The sequence below is a fragment of the Fusarium musae genome, chromosome 10, assembly GCF_019915245.1.
Source record: "Fusarium musae strain F31 chromosome 10, whole genome shotgun sequence".
Lineage (NCBI taxonomy): Eukaryota > Fungi > Ascomycota > Sordariomycetes > Hypocreales > Nectriaceae > Fusarium > Fusarium musae.
In genome coordinates, this window is record NC_058396.1 from 295,734 (window position 1) to 312,598 (window position 16,865).

General features: G+C 46.5%; 5 protein-coding genes and 1 non-coding gene across 6 annotated transcripts; 3 read left to right on the plus strand and 3 right to left on the minus strand.

Annotated features, from left to right (window-relative positions):
• Positions 1–2,341: 2,341 nt before the first annotated feature.
• Positions 2,342–3,943, minus strand: J7337_012246 (uncharacterized protein; the record flags this gene model as incomplete). The annotated part of the gene is made up of 2 exons (XM_044829775.1): positions 2,342–3,853; positions 3,902–3,943. The coding sequence occupies 2 exons, from the start codon at positions 3,941–3,943 to the stop codon at positions 2,342–2,344; spliced, it is 1,554 nt and encodes a 517-aa protein (XP_044674691.1).
• Positions 3,944–5,256: 1,313 nt separating this feature from the next.
• On the plus strand, positions 5,257–6,492 carry J7337_012247 (uncharacterized protein; the record flags this gene model as incomplete). Its single annotated transcript, XM_044829776.1, has 2 exons — positions 5,257–6,374; positions 6,486–6,492. The coding sequence occupies 2 exons, from the start codon at positions 5,257–5,259 to the stop codon at positions 6,490–6,492; spliced, it is 1,125 nt and encodes a 374-aa protein (XP_044674692.1).
• A 572-nt stretch (positions 6,493–7,064) lies between these two features.
• J7337_012248 (uncharacterized protein) lies at positions 7,065–10,961 on the plus strand (the record flags this gene model as incomplete). The annotated part of the gene is made up of 2 exons (XM_044829777.1): positions 7,065–8,022; positions 8,122–10,961. 2 exons carry the CDS (start codon positions 7,065–7,067, stop codon positions 10,959–10,961), a joined length of 3,798 nt encoding a protein of 1,265 aa, XP_044674693.1.
• A 171-nt stretch (positions 10,962–11,132) lies between these two features.
• Positions 11,133–12,352, minus strand: J7337_012249 (uncharacterized protein; the record flags this gene model as incomplete). Its single annotated transcript, XM_044829778.1, has 4 exons — positions 11,133–11,520; positions 11,569–11,954; positions 12,000–12,067; positions 12,112–12,352. The coding sequence occupies 4 exons, from the start codon at positions 12,350–12,352 to the stop codon at positions 11,133–11,135; spliced, it is 1,083 nt and encodes a 360-aa protein (XP_044674694.1).
• A 1,429-nt stretch (positions 12,353–13,781) lies between these two features.
• J7337_012250 lies at positions 13,782–13,853 on the plus strand. The gene has a single exon. It is a non-coding gene; the product is annotated as a tRNA-Pro (tRNA).
• Positions 13,854–15,032: 1,179 nt separating this feature from the next.
• On the minus strand, positions 15,033–16,675 carry J7337_012251 (uncharacterized protein; the record flags this gene model as incomplete). Its single annotated transcript, XM_044829779.1, has 2 exons — positions 15,033–16,291; positions 16,336–16,675. 2 exons carry the CDS (start codon positions 16,673–16,675, stop codon positions 15,033–15,035), a joined length of 1,599 nt encoding a protein of 532 aa, XP_044674695.1.
• Between the last annotated feature and the right edge of the window lie 190 nt (positions 16,676–16,865).

Here is a 16,865-nt window from a genome sequence, read left to right on the forward strand (position 1 = left end):
TAACCAGGGCGTCCTCCATCACTGTAACATATAAGACACCGTACTAATGCATATTTAAGTCATGTTACCTCGGCTGCAAATGTCAAATAACAAAGACTAGAAAGCCACCAATAGGCAGACGATCTTTTAAGCTGTCAGCAAGCTTAAAAGAGTAGGTCGTAAGATCACAGCCTCTCCAAGTGGTCTTGGCTACTACGCCGCATGGTAAGGCGCAGCAGCCAGACGCTCATTAAAGACTCCTCATTGAGCTATTTCCCACTTTTCCAAGAACCTTTAAAAATATCTTTAAAATAGGATATCTGGACTTTCTATCCGACTACTTGCAATGCCAACCATCACCGAATATTTTAGCATTAGACTTGCTAATAACGGTCCACTAATAACTGCATTAAGGTTCAGGTTTTAGAAGAGGCTTCAGCCCCTAGGCTATAAAAATAAAAAATATTAATAAATATATATAAATAATATACTTATTACCCTTATAATTACCTAAGGTCTTACTTTTAGTTAAAAAGCTAGATAGTTTAATAACTAACTTTAAAAGTATATAAAAAAATAGCTATTACTTATTTATAAAAATAATTAAATTAAAGTATATAAAATATATATAAAGTAAATTACTTATTAAAAATAAGTCTATTAATTTAAAATAATACTTTTAAAATAACTTTTATTATAACTATATTTATATAATAAGTAATTAATAAGTAGCTTTAATTACTTTTTTATTTTTTAATATATTTTATATTATATAATATTATAAACTTACTTTAAAAGCTATAGTTAAATATTAATAATAAAAATAGCTATAAAAAACTCTTTAAAGATATCTTAAAAAGTAATATTAAAAATATTATTTTTATAAGTTTTATTTACTTTACTTATAATATCTATAAAAATAGCTATAAAAGTTAAAGTTATTAAAAAATAATTCTTTAATATAACTTAAAAGTATTATTAAATAATAAAATAGTAGTAATTAATAAAATAAACTAAAACTAAGCTTAAGTATATTATATAGTAGATTTATAAAAAAAAGTATATTTCTTTTATCCTTTTTAATAATAAGTTAAATAATAAATAATAACTATATTAATTAAAAAGTTATAAGTTAAGTAGGAAAAGTTAGATAAGTTAGTAGTATTAAGTAGAAAAGCTTATTAGAGATTTAGTTATAATTAGGATTAGGTTTTTAGTTAAATAAAGCTTTATTAAATAAGTTATAAAGGTTTTAAATATAAAGGTCTACTAATAATAATCTATATACCTCCCTCAAGCTGTACAATAGTAACCACAGACCAAATCCTGTTTGCGCATCCTGACTCTATAACAGTCAGTTATGGAGTTCCGACATGCGAAGCTGCTTCAGTGGGAAGGTGCATCCTATCTGGATCCAATCATGACAAGGTGGTCTCTTATTATAATGCATATGGAGGTCAGGGTACTATTGACTACTATTTACCTGGCATAGCTTGTCCCAAGGGTTGGACTACAGCTGGCACGCTGGCGCATGGCAATAAGACAGGTTCAGTTAACAAGGGAGGCATTTTCACACAGACGAGAGACGTGTCTATCATTGATCCGAATATGCCGCTGGAGCAAGTATGGCTTAATGCACTGGGTCCCTCTGAGACGCTGGCATATTGCTGCCCCAGGTAAATCCCAATACCTTCCTCACCATATAACTTGTGTCGCAGTCTAACTTTACCAGTGGCTGGGTGGGTTGCTGCAAAGGCTGAAGGTTGCTTCTCATCTATCAAACCCCTAAGGTCAGCAACATACACAGAGGTTTGCCGCAAATACCTACCTCGAAGTGCACTACGTTCCGTTTACACAGTAGAGGGAAGCAAGGTATCGGAATATTTGTACTCAGTGGTACCGGCGGCGCCAACTTCGACGATTTGGCCGATGACAGTCTTGCAAACTCAGGGGACTTTCAAATATGACGAACTTGCGGTTGTTAGACACTTTCCCGCTGTGAAGCTTGTATACAAAGAGTCGGATCTGAAGCTAACTGGAGACGGAAATGAAAGCAACGATGGGGAAAATAGCGGCGATGATGAAAATGATGACGCTGAGGACGAGGATGATGATAATGGAGCCTCAAGTCTGTTGATAAGTGGAGGGCTTTTCTCCATTCTTGCGGTGCTGTTTAGTATGCTTATTGGCGCTGGTTTGGTGATGTTATAGTTGTCGCCAAGATCTTGAACGCTGATACTACAAATGAGATATAAGAAAACTAGCTTCAGACTCCTGTATATTCCCCTTCAAAAATGACCGACACCACCTTTTAGCGTTACAAGATAAAGCCCTATCAACGCAGTCCGTAGAAAGTGAAGGCCTACTCATCGCCAGACAAACCTGCATCCGACGACTCAACATCCGAAGAGAGACCAGCTTCGTCATCTGTATCTCCAGTACGCTGACCAAACGCAAAATCAAGAAACTCAGCTATGTTCTCCCTATCCTCATCAGAATCTTCATCATCATCACTATCCTCCTCCTGCTCAATCTCCGCAAAAAACCTCCTACAAAACTCCCCAAGCGAGCCTGTCTTCCGAATAATATCCTGATGCAGAGCCTCTCTCTTCTTCTCAGCCGCCGCCTCATCGTATTTATCCCCGTGTATCTTGCGCATATTCTCATGAACCCGCACAAACACCAATTCACACGCCTCAAGGTCTTCGGCGCGGTTGGTCTCGATATAACTATCGTCCTGGTTGGCTTGGTCAATTTGATCGACGGGGACGCGGAGGATAGTATCGCCTTCTTTTTGATAGCCGCATGTTTCGATGTAGAAATCTGTGAGTGTCGTTTTGCTCAGAGCCGTGAGGATGTCGACCCATGTGCCGGACTCGAGATAGACTCCCATTAGCACAACTTCTCGCAGGGCCGTGGACCGTTGAAAGAGATCGATAAGTGCTTCCCCTGTTATGGATAGGCTCTGTAGGTCTAGTACTTCCAAGGTCAAGGGTTCCAAGCTGGCTGAATCCAGCACCAGCACATCGGGCCCTTTCACCTTCAAGGTATCCAGGTTTGTTGCGAGTGGCATCAACTCTCGGAGATTTCTGTCGAACTTTTGATTAGATTGGTTATACCGAAATTCCAGGTCCTCGTCTTCCTCAGTACAGTGTCCGTAGTGAACACTCAGACGCTTGAGCCGCTTGAAGAATGCCTTTGGAGAGTGCGGTCCCCCATCATCGTCATCCTCGAGAAAATGCCCAAAGTCATAAGCGAGAGGCAGCGATAGGTCGAGTTCTTCAAGATTCTTGAGCCCAGATCTGAAGAGAGCTGTTGCCAGGGACTCGAAGAAATTCTCTGTGTCTTGAACCCAGCAACAACTATTCAGGCCAGGGTCATCAAAGTCCTGACTGTAACTGTAAGGAATGTCCTCAAAGTTGAGCTTCAGGATCTTGAGATTCGTAAACCGAGGCAATGCGCTATGAATCACTGAGCCCATTCGTGCAATGTACTGCAAATCCTTATCCCTCTCCTCAATCACAGGCTTGTATTCTTGGAAATCATTTGGACCCTTTATTTTCAAGCAAATTTCCAGCCGGCGGACAATTTCGCGAAGCTGAGGATTCTTTGACAGTTTCACAAGACGAGCAGTACCCGTAACGCCGTTGCTGGTCACGGCGGTTACGCCCCATCTTTTTATGATGCTGCCAGAGTAAATGATGGCATGCTGAAAAAGAATGGGTGTGATAATATCGTAGAATAGAAGATTTACAGCACGTAGAGATGCTAGGTATGAGCGGCGCTTGATCCCCGCTATCTCGTGTTGGCCTAGAGGAGGGTCGTATCCACCGAAGTGATGACGCTCATAGCCATCGTGGAGGTACGACACGATCTACGATGAGTCAGCATCATGATCAGTATATAGTGGATGATTACAAACTTCTTGGAGAATTTCAGGGGGCAACCTCTCAAGCGAAGACATGTTGCTCAGACCCTCAAAGGCTGCGAATGATGAGCGAAGTCGTGTCATGAACGTGTAGTGATAGCGGGGCTAATCCGGAAATCGTTACATCCTTTTTCCGGCACTTCTGATTGGTGGACTGACATGGCGGTAAGGCGAGGTACGTACAGTACTTACAGAGACGTCATGAGCTCGGCATTTGTTCTTGAATCCGGTAACACAAGCATATTTTCATGTGATATGAGGCCAGCGATCGATATCTAGCAACACAAATTGTTTGTGCCTCAGCAGGAGAGAACACAGCCACCAAAGTTCCAGCCTAGCCACATAATCAGCCACGGCATCCTCACATCATAGCCAAGCTTTGCCCCAACAAATTCTGGCATTTGACAGTTTCTCGCTTGGGAACGAACCAAAAGAGGTTGCATATGCCCCGTAACCATTTGCTGTACTAGTTCCAGTAGTGGGATCATGTAGTCGGTAGCGCGAGCCGACCCCGAGCACTATTTGAGTTTAGCTTGCGATATGAACTGTTAGTACCCGCAATGGAGCGCACTCTATTTTGCCCTTCTGAAGCATGAGATGATGTATCTCGCTGACTGACACGTGCTATGACTCAAGGCTGGTGGTTTCGAGATTAGATCCAGGGTTGCTTTGATGACGTGGATCATCATGTCAAGGGTGATGGAAGGACAGAAAACCCTCCGAACTTTAACTGGAACGTTCGATCAGGATGTGGCAGACAGGTTTGCGCATGGGCCATAGGGCCGAGTGGCGAGATTCGAATCCCTCGAACATGTGTTGGCTTGTATGTCTCGTTGAGACGTCATAAGCTTAAGTATCATTGAATGGAGCTCGGGTTACGACCATGTTGGTATAATTCTTTCGCTGGGCAGAAGGGCAATACGGTATTTGCCCATTTGCTAGAAAGGCCGCCCTTGAGCACTCGTGCGTCGTGCGCGTCAGATGGCTGAGACGTTATGATAGAGGCGACGAAGTACACATTCAGCTGTCTAAGCCATAGCATAGTGCATGATCAGGCCATCGTTGATGCCCCTCCCCCGTCGCAAACCAGTACCGAATTAGGGGGTGCCCATTGACGTGTGCACTGATGATCTGCAGAACCTCGGCAACTCTAGTCCTTATTGACTAACACGGTAGTCCAAGTTTAGCGACAGAGGTGGAGTCCACACAGAAATTAAGCAAGCCAAGTGACAAAATGAAACCAGATTTACATGTGGCAACCAACAAACTATATAAAGACTAATCCCAACTTCCTCAACAGACCAAGATAATCGAATTCCATCTTCGTCTTTGTTTACAAAACACGCAAAATGGCTTCACAATCCTCAACCGCCGTGTACGAGTCCAACTCGTCACGACTAGACGCAAATCCATCAAGCAGCCTTAAGTCGAGACAGAATCCGAAAGACTCTATGAAGTCGACCTGGCGACGCGCCGATAAAAGCAACTGGACATTGTCGCACTGGTTCTTCGAGATCCTGGGTATACACCACATCACCCTGGATAAAGAGGTGCCTGTGCATCAGAAGCGAGATAAAGTTCCTTATACTCCTGAATGGCAGTTGCACCGTTGGGTGTTGGTGCATTCACTCATTCCGATGGCTTTGCATCATGCCTATGTTTTATACACTGGCCATAACCTCACGCCCCTCCAAGCTTTTCTCTTTTACAGCCTTGCCTTCAAGGTTACCGCCGTGCATCAACTCCATGCTCTTCGTCGAGTAGGTCACCAGACAGGTTTCTTGGATGGTGATGTCCACGAGAGAGATGGAGTGCCTGATGTTGGCGTCACCAAGGTCGTCAAGAGCCTCATCGCCACGTCTAGCTTCCGCCCAATCTTTACTGTTTTCCTCAGCTACCGCACCGCCCAGGCCCCTTCATCCATCAGCTGGGTCTGGCTCCCACTCGAAATCGGCCTGTACGGAATCGTGCTTGACTTTTGGTTCTACTGGTACCATAGGCTCATGCACGAGGTCGGCAGTCTCTGGAAATACCACCGCACTCATCACCTGACCAAGCACCCCAACCCGCTCCTGACACTCTACGCCGATTTCGAACAGGAGATCTTCGACATCGCCGTCATCCCGCTCGCGACGTACTTCTCCCTCAAGTTCATGGGTCTTCCCATGGGCTTCTACGAGTGGTGGATCTGCCACCAGTATATCATGTTTACCGAGCTGGGTGGTCACAGCGGTCTGCGTGTCTATACGTCACCTCCCGGCACGCTTAGCTGGCTGCTTCGTCTGCTTGACGCTGAGCTTGTGATTGAGGACCATGATCTTCATCACCGTAAGGGCTGGAAGGCAAGCGGTAACTATGGCAAGCAGACTCGTCTGTGGGATAAGATCTTTGGTACTTGCATTGACAGGATAGAGTTGAAGGACTCCAACATGGATTGGGAAACAACTGTTGACCTTCCGCTCCTTTGGTAAATGATTTATGATAGCTTATGACTATGGTAAATTGGTTGGAAATATCCGCAAGCTATGTATGGGTTTAGATATGTAGAGATTACGATTCTATTATTAGGTATGCTCAGCCGATAAGATTCCAAGGTTAATTATCGTATTCTACCAGTGACTGCCTATTTTTGTTCCGTCCATTTAGCGCCCAGTATTTATCTGTTAGATGATAATACAATGAGCCCTGTGTTGATGTACTCGTTGTTTGTGTAACGCCGCTGCTAACGATCCCCCTCATTTCAGGCCACTGTTGTTGCGTACCAAAGTCCAATACATATGGTAGTGCTCAATAAGTAAACTTACGGCTCGCGGTTCAGGATGTAAAGCTCTTCTCCATCTCGATTTCAAATCAAGTCGTCCCTGTATCTGTCCATCAATGGATCATCAAATCCTGTTTTTTTTTTTTTTTTCTAAATGACGCAAGACTCTCGGCTGGGAGCTACGATTGGTAGGCAAAGAGTTCACAAACGGTAGGCCTTGCGGCACTGCACAACTTTGGCCCCCAATGGCCCAGGGTTACAGGGCGCCAATTCTCTCAAGCGTGAAACCCATGCCGGGTAATAATAACTTATATATCAGCTTGAGGGGTACGGAAATAAGCTCTGGCAATCCACTTCTCGGGATATTTTAAACCTTAGGTTATCTAAGGTTGTGCGATGACTTCCCCGACACAAAAACTTAGGCCGCAGAGCCCGCGCTCTCAGCTGGGGCAAGACTCTGCTGAAGAACACCCATCGCTTGGCGACACCAAAGACAAGCAGCCAAACACTCGTCAGCAGAGAGCGACCCAGCCACCTTTTTGGCTCGGCAAATACGCGCTGCTCATATTTGCCATCGTGTTCGCAACCCTCGCGGCCTCACTCATCGCCCTCAAATGCGTTTCCGATTCTAAAGACGGGTTCCCTCTCGATTTCTCCTCTAGCGAATATTCCTGGACGTACGGTCCGACTGCTGTGCTCATAATCGTCTTGAGCTTCTGGAGACGGGTCGATTACTATTATAAGGCTGCCCAGCCATGGAGGGAACTTCTATCTGGGCCTGTAGTCGGTTCCAGGTCGCTTCTGCTGGATTATGTGTCACCGCTCCAGGTCCAGAGTGTATACCGGGCCTTCAAGTTTGGCCACTACCGTGTTTTCGCGACAATCATCTCATTCTTCCTGCTCAAAGGCATCATCCTTGTTTCTACCACTTTATTCGTGGTGCAACATCCTTCTCATGCTATGCCAGTGGATATCACATACGACAATACCTTCGACGCTGCTAGTGCTTGGGCCTCATTCCATTCATTTTCCAGGATCAATGAGAGCAGTATCTCCATAGGAGTCGGGGAAAGCGGGTGGTACCATGGCGGCTCGGACAAGCCTGTCTATGCGTACGTGTCTCGCCTCAGAGGCGATGTCGTGCGTGATTATGCCTGGAACGCCCAAGGTGGAATCGTAACCCAGAGGTTCGAATCAACAGCACCGTCGCTCAACCTCACATCGCTCACAGCCCCGATCGACTTGTTTCTCCCGGTCGTTGACTGCGAAGATGCAACGTTGACCATGGATCCTCCTACTGTTCGAGGCTCATACTACGTGTGGAAGTCTTCGACGTGCTCAACAGGGAAGAACAGTAGTTTTATATGTCCTGACTTTAGACCTTATAGAAAGAATGGCAGTAGGTGCGCTAACCAACCCTGGGCATATACGCTTCACCGCATAAATTGCTCAGAGGTCAGCCGGACTACTGATATACGATACGCCATCACAGTCGCGCACCACAACATTTCCTCCACGGCCACGAATGTTACTGAAGCTGTCAAACTCAACAATCATTCCGCCGTTGTTTGCAAGATTGGCTACAAAATAGTTTCGGTCACTGCAACTCAGGACATACTCTCGCGCAATGTGACTCTGGCCCCAGCTGCCGACCACGGAGAAGGAAGACAGTTACACAACTTGACAGAGCTTTCACTATCCGAAATGCTTATGACAGATCTCGACGTGGCGTCTTCGACTCTTGTCTACAATGAGAATGTCCCCCGCCTAACTATCGAATCTACCAAGTTGGGTTACGGTTGGACTCCCAGCGAAGCACTATTCCAGCTGATGGCTATCAAGTTGGGAGGCGAGTTCCGACCTGACATTCTTTCCGTACCGTCAACACTTAGGAAGCTGTCAGTGGAGATTCTTGAAGGACTACTTAATGAGATGGCTCGTCAGTCACTGCTTGTGGCCAAAGCTACGAACAGTACCGGTGGTGGTCTCGTCAGCAGTCCACGGCTACAGATGAGCAATGTGGCATTTTGGCTCATGGTTTCAGGCTTTTCGGTCTTGTCCGTACTCTGTTTGCTTTTGATGTTTGCATCTTCTACGCGCCGCTGGGTATCTGCGATGGGTGGCTCTATTGCTGGTCATGCTGCCGTATTAACTAACAATCCTTCACTGCAGAAGATTCTCGAAAGATCTGGTGAACTGGACGAAAAGGGCTTGACTGAGAGAATAGGAGATGTGAAGTTCGCCATGACCTGCGCCAGTAGTGATGTTCGGGTATATATAACGGAGAAGAACAGTTCTTCGGAAGACCGAGAACGTCTGATATCCAAGGCCAAGCCCTGGACGCCTATAGCTGGGTCATTGTATTTCGCGACGGCCACTATCGTCATCCCCTTACTTGCAATCGGCGCACTTGAGCTCCTTCAACAACTATCTAATCAAAGACAAGGCCTTTTCGACGTCAACAAAACAGACTCCTCCACCATTTCAATTACACGAATCGCCACCACGGCGATATTCTTTCTCATATCAACAATGGTCAATAGTCTTGACTTTATCATCGCGACTTTTGCACCTTACAGTGTTCTACGATCAAGAAGCGCTCCTGCTGAAACAAGTATCTTATTTCACTTGCTATCCGTGTCGCCATTCCTGATAGTGTTCAAGTCGCTGCGGGCTCGTCAGCTAGGGCCAGCGTCTTCCAACATTTCATCGCTCTTGGGCAGCCTTCTCACAATTGTCTCATCGGGCCTCTGGACACTCACAGAGCCTGTGAATGTCGAGAGATCGACGACAGCAATGGTGCTGAATTGGCGTACATCATGGCCTGCCAGAAGCCAGGATGACTCAGGTGCTGCAAAAACACTGAACCTCATTCGGCATGGCGGTGCAAACTCCTCAGTTGCAATTTGGCAAGATGTGGTTCTGCCGAGTACAAGCATTGCATTTCCTGATGCTTCTATGATAGATACGGGCACTCAATCTTCCAGCTACACTTATAGCGTCGGGGTGTTACGGCCCTTCCTGAACTGTACTGTGGTCCCGACAGAGCATCTAGTCATGAATCCGTGGGTCAGGACGTATACTTACGCCCTCGATGGAGACCAGATCGGGCACAAACATATGAAAATCATATGGGCCAACTTCACCGCTCCGGTCGGCTGCAAAGGCCATGATGTTAACGGGAAGTCTTATGTATCATTCAACACGAGTGTAGAGATTGCGGATAGAGAAGGAAAATCCTATCACGATAGGTGGGTTGGTAGTTACTTGGATCTCAACCTAACCGTTAGTGACCCCAGTGCTGATTGTCCCTCCGTCGGCATATTCTATGGAAATATGGGAGGCAATGATACATCGGTATGGAACATGACAGCCTTGACTTGTACTCAGGGCATCGAGCAAATTCCTACCAACATCACGTTCAAGGGCGACCCAGCTCTCGGGGTGATTGACGAGAAGCATCCTCCACTGCTAGCTCGAAAGCAAGCCCGGAAATGGGTAAACAGCACCTCAGGGTCATCGGCGCTTAACTACAAGTTTAAGCATTTTCTCGATGACCACCTGAAACTCTACCCGACTCACAACATGACTCAGCTAAAGTCAGACTGTGATCCTTTCTTCAATCACATAATCTATGGTCCGAAGGCGATGAAGAAAAAGGAACTTCTCGGGCCTGAAAATGTCAGCAACTTGATGGACGCAGTCAAGAAGGGTTACGGCGAGTACATGAGATATGTCATTGATCTCAACTTCCGGGCAGACCAAAAGACCGCCCGTGACGAGCTTGTCAGCGCTTTAGCCTCTCCGTCATCAGATAAGGAGCTAGTGTCACCTAACACGGAGATAAACGGAACAATGCGCCAAGTAATCACCCGCTTTGCCATAAACTCAACTTCCAAAACCATTCTTCAAGTTCTACTAGCTGTCATAGCCGTTCTGAGCCTCGCAAGCTATCTTCTTGTCAAGATTCGCGGTACACTTCCACGCGATCCTTGCAGTATCGCAAGCACGATGGCATTCCTGGCTGGATCTCAGCTGTGCGAGCGAGATTCAGGTATCATACGAAGAGGAGCTGAGTATATGACCGATGGACAGCTGAAGAAGGCTTTTGATGGCTGGGTGTTTAGTCTTGGGTGGTGGCAGAAAGGAGAGGCTTCGGTGGAGTCAGAAGAGCGGAGTGACGATGCGAGAACATCAGGAGATGCAGATCCTCCAAACGAGACACGGGAGGAGCAAGGAACTCTGGGAAGATTTGGAATCGATGTTGGGCGCCCGAATGTATGCAAGTTCTAGTGGGAAACAAGATACAGGCGTTGAGATAATAGGAACCCGTACCAATCTTTTGTGGACAATGCACTGCATCTTGATCTTTTCATATATAAATGCTCAAGATATAAACTTCATATTGCTTCTATGTATGCAACTCAAACTCAAAACTCAATTGGTATCACTTCAAACATTGCTTCACCTCATCGCCTCGGGTATCTCAGTAATAACCTGCTCCACATCCGTCTTGACATAGATCTGCCGTCCAGTCTCACTTCCCTGCCCACTATGCAAACTTCCCTCACCTCCAACTATCTGGCTTCTCAGTGCAATCTCATCATCAAACCGTAGTCTGTTTCCTTTTCCTCCATTGGAGATTGTCGGGAAACTTGATCTGCTTTTACTACCGCCTTTAAGGCGCAGGTATCGCAAGAACGATTTGAAGCTAGGCAGGCAAGCTGAAACGATGCCCATTGATGGCTCGACTGAGGACCATATTGCTACGGTGCCCATGGCCCATGTGTTGTCAGCGGCTTTGGCGAAGACGTCGAGATAGTATACGCGCACAGCACTGGCGATGCAGACTCTGTGTAGTGTTAGTAACATTTTGGCAACACCAATCACTGTGACTTACAAGCCTCCAAGAGCCAAGATGCCAAATACAGCTGCCTTCTTTTCTTTACTCATCTGAAGCTTGAGTACCTCTGGTACTGGGATCAACAGTACGATGACGTTGGTGAAGAGGTTAATAATGGCCAGAATGACAAAGAAATGTGGAACATCAATGCAGGTTCCCTCAGTCCCTTTGAACTGTGTCCAGTAATGGCTCACAGGCGTACAGCCCAAGATCATAGTGAATAGAAATATCACGGGATATGACACCACCAGAGAGGTACCGAACCAAAAAGCAATCTTGAATGACATGCCACCTCGGCTGAATATTCGTCGGTAGAAGAGTAGGATGGACACTTTTGTTGTGAAGACGGATATTGCGAAGAAGTAAATGTATATGTATGAGAGCTAATAACATTAGTATGAGACGTTTAATACACGGCACTGACGAACCTTGGAGACTTCAACCATTTGATCTATTGTGAGTGCCCAGACATGCTTACCAGCACCAGCTTGGCCAACTACCGATATTAGTAATTATCAGTTAAAGACACAATCGACTTACCAACTACTACCATAGCCGCAGTAGCAGCAACAAAGACCCACGATACAATAATCGCATAGTCATCAAGACTCAGCCCATAAACCTGCTGTGTACGAATCACAATGCGTCCAGCCAAGAACAAAGCAGAGATGAGCAACAAGGTAAGGACAACAGCAGCATTCTTGGCCTCGCTATTAGCCGAGAGATCTATCCCTTCAGGCGGCGGGCCAAAGATGGCGACTACCAAAGGGTCAACCTCCATTGCACAAAAATAAATGCTAATAAAAGACAAACAGGGCTACTTATCAACTCCCCAGGCCCTGAGAATGGGCGAGACATGGGGGCCTTTTTAACAGCTACGGGAATTGCAAATCGTTATACAAAAAAGCAACGATGAACCTCGTGATTAGCAGTGGGACATCTTCGTTGCATTGACTCCATAGTATACTGCGGGCTCGGCTGCCATTATCAGGGGGTCAACTCGTCCGAAACGAGGGCGGGGCCTGTCAGGGATGAAGCCTCGTGTTGCGAACGAGAGTCTTGGTATCTATTTAAGTTTCGGATTATGCATAGTTTTGGGAAATGGGATGACGACGTCACCGTTTTTTTTTCTGGGTATTTCGCAGCTTTTGTCAAGGTTGAGGTTATTCACGGCAGGGTTGAAGGACATCACCGTCAACAATCAGGTGGTGCCGGTATTACCGTCTTGTCCTCGAATGGCCGTGGTTTCGCCTTGACTAACCCTTGGCACAGCAACTCTAACGTGCGACTGACTCGAGTATTTTCCCAACGTTACATCCGCGACCCTGCGGAATAACGGCGCTGCAGTTTCTTATCACCAAAACCCCAATCAAGATCCCTGTCTCGCAACGTGGCTTTTGTCATTATATCCACAATCGGATTTGAGATTCTGCACCTTCTTCTTCTTGAAACAGACAAGTCTTGGTTATGAAAGGGTATGGAGTTCGTCGCAATTGCCGCGGTAAAACTTTGGGGTTTGCTGCCACAGACCCTACATGCAAGGATGTTGAACATGGTGCACCAATCGGTAAACGGTGATAACGGGCTTCAAAACCGTTCGAGTCAAAGATCAACGCCAAGAACAGAGGACCTCAATAGAGTTTGTCTCATCTCGGCGGGAGGCGCGCTCCCCGAAAGTATATGCAAGAGATATTAACGGCCTGCAGGCCAGGTTTGTTCTCCATTGGGCTATTAGTGACGGCCTGATCTACGCTATAATGTCTAGATCTATAACTTTGTGCTTAAGCGAAGATTAATCGGGAAGGTGCTTTTGTGTGTGATTGTGAATTGGAGGCTTGAGCAAGTCATCAGGTGATGAGGAATTGTTTGTAGGACATGTGATCGGTGACTAAAAGAGTGGTCCGAGTATAACTGCCGAGTGATCTTGGACATATGCAGGTGCAGCTTTTGTGATAGATGACTCGGGATGGGGATGTATATGTATGGTGTTGACCCTGATGGCGAGATATAGATCTTGGCATGCCGACTGATCCAGAGGGAGGGGAGTAGCGGGTATCGTGTTTCGAAGGGAACGAGACTTAACGAGTAGCGAGATTCGGTCTCAGGGCTGTATCTGGCGTGAGGGGTGATGTGCTGCGGTTGGAAATGGTCAGAAACGATCGGGTATATAGACTGGACTTTGAAGCTGCTTATTAACAATCTGTGAAATCGGCTTCATGGTCTAGAGGTATGATTCTCGCTTTGGGTGCGAGAGGTCCCGGGTTCAATCCCCGGTGGAGCCCGTTCTTTTTCGTGATTTTGCGAATTCTTTTTTGCTTTTCAGTCGCTCGAGTGCGTCTCAATGAACGGTGCCCTTTTTGCCTTTTGTCTCTGATTTGGCAGTGCTCGCTACGTCTTTTTCTCTTAGGGTTAGCAGAAGGAGATATCACACAAGGATACTCTACTGCGCCTCCATGTTTCTTCTGATAACAAAGGGTCATTCACTGGGCGATACCAGTCACGTAACCTTGATATGCTATCTATTATCACTTGTCAGAGGCTCATTGATTCAATTCTGAGTTAGCATTTGACTTTGAGACACAGGTCAGTAAGAGTGAGCCCCGGCGGTGGGAATTTCACCAAACACGCATGGAAGATGTGTCATTTACCTCTCGCGTAATGCCTTGAATAAAGATGTCGTTGGCCCTTCCAAAGGAATTCTCTCATTCAAGTTGACCCAAGGGGACATAAACTTCGTGCATTCTTCTGATATAAAAGCCTGACCTGATCAAATTCCCCTTTGATTTGTGCGCCAGGACTCGTTCTCTCGGGCTTATATTAGCTTTTCCCAAAACTCCCCTTCATGACTCTTAATATTTCTCACCGATCCTCCGCCACTCAGACAGTGGCTCAACCGTCGGGCTGCACATCCCAGCACGACCAGTAAACGCAGACTGCAACACAACACCATCACACGAATCCCGGCGACGGGGACGGTTTGCGCTCGTGAAACCACCAAAATCTCTAACATAATGGACAGATCGGAGGGGCAAGCCAGTTCTGTATAATCAAAAGTCTAGACGTTTTGTTTGATCGTTTGGATCATGAAGACGATCGCTAGAGCATGGCCCGAGAGAATGCCGACGTTGTTTACGAGCGTTTATGGATGTATGTTAATAAGCTGAGGACTAAAGAAACACTTCAAGCAAGATCACTTACAGACTTTCTAAGGCAGCGAGGAAAGTGGTTGCATGATTGGCGCATGAGGTGAACATCGCGTTCGGCCGGCATCGCCCCGATGTCATCGACAGGAGACAACACGAATGACCAAAGACATATACGATGTATGAATCGAATATTGAGTTACAGTATTACAAATTATCAATTTTGGAGTGGTATAATAATAAATACAACGCTGTCCCTGTGCCGTTAACCCAATATCCCAATCTGCCCTCGTGCCCTCAATCTCAATCATCATTTCCCTAATACACAAGTCCATGAAGCCTCATTGTAAAGAACGTAAAGAAAACAGCACTGATGAAAAGACACATCATCGCCAGCGCCGAAACAACCCTTGACCGTCCATCGCACCGCTTCTGCATAGTCAATCCACCCTCTTCCAAAGAAGCAAGCTTCCTCTCCAAACCCGCCCGATACTGAACCTCCTCATCCCTCTGCGCATAAACATACGAAACAACACTCTCATCAGTGAAGTGATCAGAAGGCTTAACATCCCTATCCAGCACGAAAATCTCTTCCTCCAAAAACCTCTTCACACCCTCCTTCCAAGGTGTTTTCTTGATGAACAGATTGATCATCTCCGTACAACCCTGAATGGCATTTCTTGCGCCGATCATCTCATTGAACGTGGTGACATCCCTCGGCGCAGGATCTTGTTCACCGTCTTTATCATCATAGTGAGAGTGACGATCGCCGTCTTGGTCGTTGTATGTGTGGAAGCAAAGAATAGAGCCCCAGTCGCCGTAGGTATCAGGCTTGAAGCGGATATAGCCTGCGGTGTCGCGCTCGATTAAATCAGAAGGGTTGCGCAGACGGCGCTGTGTGTGGCCTAGGGCGTATGAGTCGGAGATCATATGGAGACAAATACCGAATGCGCGTTTGCGGATGTTGGCGTCCTTGTACTTTGGTGTTGTGGCGAGTATAAGATCACGCAAGGAGTCGGATTTCGAGGGCACGGTGTCTTTGGTGAAGAAACCGGGTAGAACGTCGTCGAGAGTGTCGTCTTCGGAAATGCCTTGGTCGCCGCATGCAAGCTTATACATAACCTCCATCCAAGTCATGATATTCTTGCGCGTCTTCTGCGGTTTCTCACCCATCACTGAACCCATACCGTGAAAGAATTGAAGATCCCCCATGTGCGATCGCTTGGTCATGCATTTCTCATCGCCAAACTTGAAGGCGTTTAACCACTCGACGCCCAAGCCGAACATGCGATTATCTTCGGTGACGTCTTCAAAGAGTAGACAGGAGGGATCGTCGTTCCAGACTACGCCGCGGAAGTATTCCCATTGCTTGTCGTTGATGTTGTTGTAGACTGTTCCGCGGGGGAATGTCATGTCGGACTCGATAAAGGCTGCTACGACGATACTTTCGTGGACGGGGAACTTGATGTCCATTTTCGTGGGGAACGAGACGCCGACGCCAATGTCGTAGTTTGCTCGGATATCATCGTTTTTGGTGACAATAGACTTTTTCGCATCCATGCGAATCGTTACATTCGCTAATCTGTCAGCGCACATTCACCAACAAAAACTCAAGACATACCAGTCAAAGGACTCCCCCGCTCCTGAACATCCGTAATTTCAATCTCAAAGACCCTCGAGCAATCCTTCACCTTGACATGGTTCTTCGAGAGGGGCATAGCAGGACACTCGAACTCAAGGGTGAAATTCCTCCATCCCTGTCCGTACCTCGCTTCATACGTGACCCATGCTTTTGAGCCTCCCCAGCTCGGTTGCGCGAGGTAGATTGTCTGTTGAGTTCCCGCTTCGATGACATTGAGGGGCTGACGTAATGGCCAGTTTCCGCTCTCGAGGCCGGAGTCTTCGAGGAGGAGATCCTCTGAGGATTCGTTGCTTATTCGGACGTGGCAGGAAAAGTCCATCGAATTATTTCCGTGGTTGATGTGGTGAGATGAGGTGAAATGGTGTTGAGAGGATTTGGTGATGGGGGGCGCAAAATGAGTGACGATTCTGCAGGCGAATTTGAGATCGTGATGCAAACCTGGGTGATCGACGATGACGTCGTTCTTTTTAGACGCGTCTGACGTGAAAGCCCCGGCGGGGCTTTTGCTC